General features: G+C 43.1%; 1 protein-coding gene across 1 annotated transcript; it reads left to right on the top strand.

Annotated features, from left to right (window-relative positions):
• The first annotated feature begins 7,674 nt into the window (after positions 1-7,674).
• Positions 7,675-8,361, top strand: Cldn25 (claudin 25). The gene has a single exon (XM_051197463.1). The coding sequence runs from the start codon at positions 7,675-7,677 to the stop codon at positions 8,359-8,361; it is 687 nt and encodes a 228-aa protein (XP_051053420.1).
• Positions 8,362-8,973: the final 612 nt, after the last annotated feature.

The following is an 8,973-nucleotide window of genomic DNA, read 5'->3' as shown; positions in this document are numbered from 1 at the left end:
TTAAGGGGCTGCATCTCTTCTGTTCCTGGTGTCTCTATGTCTCTTTACCTTCACTCCCCTTTCTAATAAACTTCTCACTCAAGCTCTGTCTGCCTGTCGTGTTATGCCCTCCGCCTCGGTCACCTTCGCCTGCTGTGGAACCCACTATGGTCTCCCATGTGGTCCCCCTTACCTTGGGACCCCAGTGTCTCGCCCCCCACCCCAGCTTTATCCTAAAACTGCAACACCACCAGGATTAGGGAGGCAGAGGAAGGAGTATCTCTGTGAGTTCTAGGACAGGCTCCAAAGCTACACAGAGAAACAATGAATCATATGCCTTTTTTCTTTAAAAAAAAAAAAAGTAAAATAGAGGTATAGGCTATATAGGTTATATATATATATGGTGCCACACACCTTTAATCCCAGCACTCATCATTCGGGATGCAAAGACAGGTGAACATCTGTGAGTCTGAAGCCAGCCTGGTCTATATAGTGAGTTCCACACCAGCAGGGCTACAAAGTAAGGCCTTGTCTTAAAAATAGAATGTGTGTGTGTGTGTGTGTGTGTGTGTGTGTGCGCGCGCGCGTGTGCGCGCGCGCAAGTGCCTGTGTGTTTATGTGTGTCTATGTCAGTGTGTCTGTGTCAGTGTGTCTCTACCCCTGTGTTTGTTTTAATATACTTAATTCCCTGGATGGACTTTAGTGGCTTAGGCTGTTTATTCAAATCCTTTTCTCTATTTCTGTTCTGCAATAGACATGTACTGCTTTGGTTAAAGCATCTTTCATTCTTTAAAAGATAACTTGTGAGGCCTGATCTCAAGTAGGTGCTGACCCCCAATATCCATGTTAACTTAGTGTCCATAGAACAATCAGCTAATCCTAGTTCATGTTCGATGAGGAAAGAGAATGAAACCCAGGTTGAGAAACCAAGTAGTCTAGAGAGGCTATACTGTCCTTGGAAAGCATCTCTCACTACAAAATCAAACCATCCACCATGGTAGGTAGGCCTCTCAGCTTCACTTTGGATTCTAAATGTCATTAACAATAAATGCCCAATATCAAAAAAATAATGACCTACAAATGAAATCTCTGAAATCCTGTGTTAAATACTGAGGAATACTATGTGGCAAGGTCTGTGCTAGGTTTGGAGACCCCAAGATGCAAATTAAATGATCACATAAAAACACGGTAATTGCATGGGAGAGGGCAGAGAGGGTAAAAGGGAGGGAAGGAGGGAGGGAGGGCTGGAGGGGAGGGAGGGAGGGAGGGAGGGAGAGGGAACTGGGATCGACATGTAAAATAATAAATTAAAAAAAAAAAAAAAAAAAAAACGCTTTGACTCCAAAATTTAAGTTGAAGAACAAGTTACTGGGGAAAAGTATTTCTATTTTTGTTTCCACAGAAAATGAAAAGATGTGGATTCCTTCCAGACTAATGTGGTTTGATCACGCCAGATGCCTGAAACAGAGTACAGGCTGATCCTACATTCCAAACGGCTGGACAAGGCGGCTCTGCAGACTGCAGCTAGGATATCTGAATCTTCTTCGAATCCCCCAAGACAGCGCCCCTTACCAGCAGGAAGTAGTTTGGAAAGAGCGACGCCCAAATTGTTGTGTATAAATGTTTGTTTTCATTTAATTGGACTTTGTTATATAAAATTAAATAAAAATAAATAAATAAATAAAAAACACGGTAATTATTATTTTCAAAGTAAATGAGGGGTAGGAAGGGCAGAGGGAAGATTCTTTAGAGGAAATTATAAAATTACAAATACAAAATTAAGTTCTACTTTTGGAGGGGCCTTGTACAAGCATGAGCCCCACAGCTTAATAAAATGCAAGGAGCCAGGAAATATGGGGTTGGAGAGATGGCTTGACAGCACTGGCTGCTCTTCCAGAGGACCTATGTTCAATTCCCAGGACCCACGTGGCAGGTCACAATTGTAACTCCCATCCCAAGGGATATGGTACCTGTGGTAACATATTAATTATGATTTATTAAAGCTTGCCTGAAGATTCAGAAAGTAAAGTCAGTCTCAGGTAGTGGTGGCCACACCTTTAATCCCAGGACTCAACAAGATTAAGAAGTAGATGGATCTCTGTTAGTTCAAGGCCACCATGACCTACACATGAGTGAAGAGTAACAGAGTTCATGCCTTTGATCCCGCACTTGGGAGGTATATAAGACAGGAGCAAAGTCTCAGAGCTGGCATTCATTCTCCAGCCACATTGATGATAGGAAGACATTGAAATCTCAGGATTCTCCAGCCATGCTGAGGAGAGGCAGCAGTCTGAGGTTTGAGGGAACCAGGATGACCTTTCAGTCTGAGGTAGAGTGAGAGCTAGTGCCTGGCTGCTTTGCTTTTCTGATCTTCAACTTGAAGTTTGTACCCCAATATCTGTCTCTAGGTCTTTTATTTATCATGTTACAGATACCCCCTTCTTGTTCCATGGGCACTGAACCAATACACATAAAAATAAATATCCAGGCTTGGTAGCAGGCACAGATCTAATCTCTATAGTTGTTTAATGAGTTTCAGGACAGCCAAGGGCTACATAGTGAGATCATATCTGAAAAAATAAATGATTAGTTTTGATTCGTACTTCCTTGATTACTAAGGATGTTAAACATTTCTTGTTTGTTTTGGTTTTTTGAAACAGGGTTTCTCTGTGTATCTCTGGCTGTCCTCGAACTTGCTCTGTATATCAGGCTGGCCTCAGACTCAGAGAGATCCACCTGCCTCTGCCTATGGAGTGCTGGGATTAAAAGCATGCACCACCACCTGGCTGAACATTTCTTTTAAGTGTTTCTCAGACATTTGTGTTTCATTTTGTGAGAACTCTACGCTTAGTTCTGTAACCCATTTTAAAATTTGTTTTCTTGTTAATCAGTTGTTTTTTTTTTTTTTGTTTTGTTTTTGGTTTTTTTTTTTTTTTTAGTTCTTTTCATATTTTAGATACTAAGCCTCTATTGGATATAATGGTGTCCTTTATAAATAAATAAAATTTTAAATTAAAAGTATAAATAAATAAGATGAAGAACAACAGAAGATGACATCAAACATCAACTTCTGGCCCCCACACACCCATACATACTCATGTGTATGCTATACACACACACACACACACACACACACACACACACACACACACACACAGAACATGAAAAGGATAACAGTGGTCAGACATTTATGACCTTAATGTAACCAATCCCAGGTTTCTTCTGTGTTCTGTCATACAGACAAGCTCTTAGCCATATGTTGTGTCACTGCTGTGGCTGGGGACAAGAACATGAAGTGTCCAAGTTCAAGGCCCTTGGCTCAGGTGCCCCATCTGTCACCTACTAGCCAGTCAGCAGACCCTGATAAGTTCCCTAATATGTTCTACACAGTGTTGGGATGAAAATTCAATGCAAAGTATCCAACCCAGAGCCTGGCATTTAGCCACACTCAGAATGTACAAATCATTTCCTTTCCGATCAGATCCTGTGTCTCAGACTCAGCAAGAGACAGAACTGGAAGCTGGTAGGATTGACATCTATTCTCAGCTGCCTTCTGAGCAGCAACAGAACCACAGAGGGGATTCCTCTCTCCAGGAATGTTGAGTCTAGCTTAAGCCATTAGGGAAACTCACTTGGATGGAAGAATATTAATTCTAAAATTAATATTTCTGGGGTTTTTTGTTTGCAAAAAATTGACAAATTTACTAGATATGTAAAGAAACAAGTGAGGAAATTAAAAAGTACCCACAAACCTAACACCAAAATATAACAATGACTAACATTTTGTTTAAAAAACACAAAGATGATGGGAGCTAAAATTTATTTTACATGTGAGTGTTTTGTAAGATTGTCTGTACACCACCTGCATGCCTAGTGCCCATGGAAGCCAGAAGAGGGTGTCCGATCTCCTGGACCTGAAGTTACAATAAATAGTTGTGAATTGCCATGTCGGTGGTGAGACTCAAACTCAGGTTCTCTGGAAGAGCAGCCAGTTCATGTTCACAAGTGCTAAACTATCCCTCCAGCCACAAAGGAGCATTTTTTAAAGACAATGAAATTGCATTCTCTGTACTCTGCACGATGTGGTCAGCTTTTTTCTTGGTTAAGAACGTCAGGCTCCGTTCTCAACCTCACTCGCCACCATTCTACGTCATGAAAAGTTCTTCCACAGGTCGAAGAGCTGGCTCAGCAGTTAAGAACACGTGTTCTTGCACAGGACCCAGGTTCAATTCAAAGCATCCAAATGACAGCTCATAACCATCCGTAACTCCAGATCTAGGCGATGCAACAACCTCTTATTGCCTCCTCCAGTGTACCTACACACATGCAGGCAAAACATCATCACACATAAAATAAATCTTTTTTTGGGGGGAGGGGCAAGACAGGGTGTCTCTGTGTAGCCCTGGAACTCCCTTTGTAGATCAGGCTGGCCTTGAATTCAATCTGCCTACATCTACCTCCTGAGTACTAGAATTAAAGGTGTGTGCCACCACCACTTAAAATAAATTTTTTTTCTTACACATTTTTTTAAAGTCGGGGTTTAATGTAGTGAAGACTATAAGCATAACAACAGATTGGATGGAAAGGCATTCTGGCACTCGGGAGCCCAGGAAACCACAGTCATAGTATGCACCAGCCGCTTACAGCTCTGTTGCAGGGAAAGGCTTCCCCAGTGTAACAGCTCTGCTCCAGCAGGGGAAGGGTTCCCTGGTGAAGTTGTTACAGTTCAGCTCAGGTCCCCAGGAGTGTAACAACGCCACTTCACTAGGGGAAGGTTTCACAGCCCTGCTCTGCTCACTCGGCTCTTTCATCTCTGCTCTGTTCTGGCTCCCATGAAAGTTACTTCTCTCCTCTGCTCCATTCCAAAGAAGGAAGGACTTACCCAAATCTCATTCAAGAGATTTATTGGGAGGAAAGAATCCAGGAGAGTGGCCTCCCTTTGCCAGGGTCACAGAGGACAGTCAGACAACCGGACAGCCACAGCTGAACATACACGGGGTTTATATAGGGCTTCTTAGGGACAGAGTTTTCCCAGGGAGATTTCCAGGGTGGGGATTGGTCAGATTTCAATCCCTGAGCTCAGATTGGCTAGATCTCATGCTCAGGGATTGGTTGGTTTTCTGCACAGGTTTAGGGTCAGATTTGGCTCTGGTGTCAGGACCGAAGTGTGTTTCTTTCACTGGCCCTCTTTAGCCTTTTGGCTCTAATTTTAGAGCCAGGGTGTACTTCTTTCACTGGCTGATTCCACGGGCAAAGTGTGTTTCTTTGGCACTGGTTTCAGGGCCAGGGTGCATTTCTTTGGTTCTGGTTGCAGGACCAAAGTGTGTTTCTTTGGCTCTGCTCAGTGTGTGTTTCTTAGGCTAGCCCTTTTTCCCTACAAAGACTGCCTTTGAACTACTCCAAGATGCATTTGAACTTCTGATCCTCTTGTCTTTGCCTCCTGAATGCTGTTTGACTACACACGTTATGTGGTGCTCGGTATGCAACTAAAAGGCTTCATACCCAAAAGCATTCTCCCCAGCTAAGTTACCAACCCCTACAACATCACATAAAATTGTTCTGTAAATGAGTGTTGCCTGAGCTGAATTGTAACAACTTCACCAGGAAACCCCTCCACCCCACCACCACCCCACCACCACCCCCAGCCCCGCCGAGCTATTACACTGGGGAAGCCTTTCCCTGGAGCAGGGCTGTGAGAGGCCACACTACTGTGACTGTGGTATTCCTTGGCTCTGGAGTGCCAGAATACCTTCCCATCCAAGTTGTAACACTCGGTATTCCTTGGCTCAGGATTTCTATTGCTGTGAAGAGATACCATGACTGCAGCAACTGGCTTGCTTGTTGTTTTTTTTTTTTTAATATGTCATATTTTGATTGAAATGTTACTCTACTATCCTAGCAACTATTTTCATGTATATTGTCAAGTTACATGCTGTATTGAGCCACTCGATGCAATACCTCCCATACTGCACAGGAAACATAAATTTTACATATTTACAGTGTTAAAGCCAACTATCCGAAGAGTTTTGTGAAACAATTTCTTTTAAACATAATGTGGGAATAGCTGACAGTCTCCATGCCACAGTAAAAGAAAACTAAGCAAAAGATGAATGTGAAAACTCTGCTTTCCAAAGCCTCCCAGCGACCTCAATTATGATATATAAACAACAAAGGTTGTTTGGAAAGGTACTTTGGAAAATCTCAAATTTTGATTAGATGACTATAACTGGCTCTAGTGCCAGGATGCTGTTTACTAATCATCAGTGCAAACACTGTCTTCAAGATACCTGCAATGTTTCCACTGGGGAGAACATCTGCAGGAAGAACTCTTGCTTACACCAAACCAAGGTAAAGAAATGATACAGTGGTATAATAAGGCTCTAAGACTATGGCAACTCTTAAAACATTCAATTGGGGCTGGCTTATAGTTTAGAGTTTTAGTCCATTATCATCATCATGGTGGGAAGCATGGAGGCATATGCACACAAGGTACTGGAAAGGTAGCTAAGAGTTCTACACCTGGATTGGTAGGTAGCAGGAAGAGAGATAGTAGGTCTGACTTGACCATCTGAAACCTCAAAACCCACCCACAGTAACATATTCCTTCCAACAAGGGCATACCTCCTAATAGTACCACTCCCTATGTGCCTATGGGAGCCATTTTCAAGGTGTTTTGCCTGTAAATGTTCCTGTGCACCATATGTATGCCTGGTGCCTATGGATGACAGAAGACAGTGTTGGGATCCCCGGATCTGTAGTTAGGGACAGTTGTGCACTGCCATGTGGGTGCTGGGAATTGAACCCAGGTCCTCTGGAAGAACAGCCCTGCTCTCTTAACTGCTGTGCCGTTTCTCCAGTCTCAACGTCTCTTTAAAATAACTGTCTTGAGCTGGGCAGTGGTGGAACATGTTTTTAATCCCGGCACTCAGGAGGCAGAGGCAGGCCAACCTCTGTGAATTTGAGGATAGCCTGGTCTACATAGCTAATTGCAGGACAGTGAGGGCTGTCACACAGAGAAACCCTGTCTCAAAATAAATGAACAAACAAAAAACCAAAAACATAAAATGACTGTTTTATTAATAAGTTTCGATGGATGTTCTAAAATAAATCTTTCTATATAGTTACCTTAAAAATAGATAAATTCTCATGAGTTCTGGGTCAAAGTCTATACTTACTTTAAATTTTTAGTTACATTTGTTCATGTTGTGTGCACATGTATAAAGTGTCAGTCAGTTCTCTCCTCTTACAATGTGAGTTCTTGGGTTTGAACTCGGGTTGTCACACTCCACAGCAAGCACCTTTACCCACTGAGCCATCTCACTTGCCCCATATATTTAAACGGATACAAATGATGTCACCTTGTCCTTGGGAAAGATCATGTCAAGGTGTATTTCCAAAACACTCTCAGAGCTGGGGATTGGTGTTGACTTTATGAATGTATTTATCAAATACAGTGGCAGCTTACTTTATGACCTCTCTCATGAGACCCTCTTTCAGAATTCATCCCCACACCTGATCTTGGCCACACCTCTTACTCCAAACACTGCCAAATCCCTGACACCCACCTCAGCTGCTGCTTTGGAAACTAACAGCGGAGTCCTCTGAAACCCTGTGACTGTCTACTCCAGCCTCCCGGGAAGTCATCGCAGCTCACCAGTCCCTGAGCTTACATCCCCTTCTGCAGAGGTCACAACCATGGCCTATAGTTTCCGTGGGGCAGTCCAGCTTGGAGGCCTGCTCCTCTCTATTCTTGGCTGGGTGTGCTCTTGTGTCACCACCATTCTTCCCCAGTGGAAGACTCTCAATCTGGACCTGAATGAAATGGAAACCTGGATCTCAGGACTCTGGGAGGCATGTGTGAGTCAGGATGAAGCAGGCACTGTATGCAAAGCCTTCGAGTCCTTTCTGTCTCTGCCCCAAGAGCTACAGGTAGCCCGCATCCTCATGGTGGCTTCTCATGGGCTGGGACTCTTGGGACTTCTGCTCTCTGCCTTGGGGTTGGAATGCTTCCAGTTTCATAGGGCCAGCGTTATCAAGGCGCGGTTGTGCCTCCTGGGAGGGGCTTTGGAGGCATCAGCTTCCGCCACCACCCTCTTTCCAGTCTCCTGGGTAGCCTATGCAACATTCCAAGATTTCTGGGATGACAGTATACCTGAGATTGTGCCCCGGTGGGAGTTTGGAGATGCCCTGTTCCTGGGCTGGGCTGCTGGGCTTTTTCTAGCACTTGGTGGAATTCTCCTCATCATCTCTGCTTGCCTGGGAAATGAAGGTGTATCTTCTCCCTGGACGACTGCAGCAACAGCTCCACCAGCTTGTGTTCCGACAGAGGAAACTGACAATTCCTTCCACCTCACACCAAGACCAGTGAACCAGGTCATCTAGAGCTGGAGTCTGCCCAGAAATCTCTATAATAAAGCAATGTCAGTAGTCTCTTTTCCTTACCCTTCACGGGTATGTTGCAAAGGAGTGGTCACTATCTGATTTTGTCAAAGGTCTGATTATCTTGGTGATCTAAGTGCTTCACCTGAGAATTAAAAATCAGGACAGCTTCTTACAAACATGTTTATCTCACTTGAACCTGTATTTGTACAGAAACATTTCCAGCTGAGGATAATGCTGTGTGCTTATAATTTCAGCATATGGGAAGTTGAAAAAAAAAGTAAGAATTTAAGGCTAAGCTTGGTGCATGGTAAGATCCTATCTCAAACTTCTAGAAAAAAAAGTTTAATCATGATGATTCTCACTGGTAATGCTAATGCTTGGAAAGCTGAGCCAAGAGAATTGTCCTAAATTCAAAGTCAGTCTAGGCTATTGTATTGAAAATAAAAAACAAAAAATATCATAGTATTAGTTATATACTTAATCACTTTGATTATTTTATTATTAAGGAAGATACTTTATACAAAGTTGGAGTTGCCAGAGATGATCTAAGATGAAGAGATATTGTATGTTTAGCTAGAAATGTTTGATGAGGTGTTGGCAGAGAAAAAATAA

This window comes from Phodopus roborovskii, unplaced genomic scaffold (assembly GCF_943737965.1).
Source record: "Phodopus roborovskii unplaced genomic scaffold, PHOROB, whole genome shotgun sequence".
Taxonomy (NCBI): Eukaryota; Metazoa; Chordata; class Mammalia; order Rodentia; family Cricetidae; genus Phodopus; species Phodopus roborovskii.
This window is presented reverse-complemented; position numbering and strand designations above follow the sequence as displayed.

Coding starts and splice junctions, on each gene's coding strand:
- Cldn25 (XM_051197463.1), top strand. CDS start 7,675: ATGGCCTATAGTTTCCGTGGGGCAGTCCAGCTTGGAGGCCTGCTCCTC.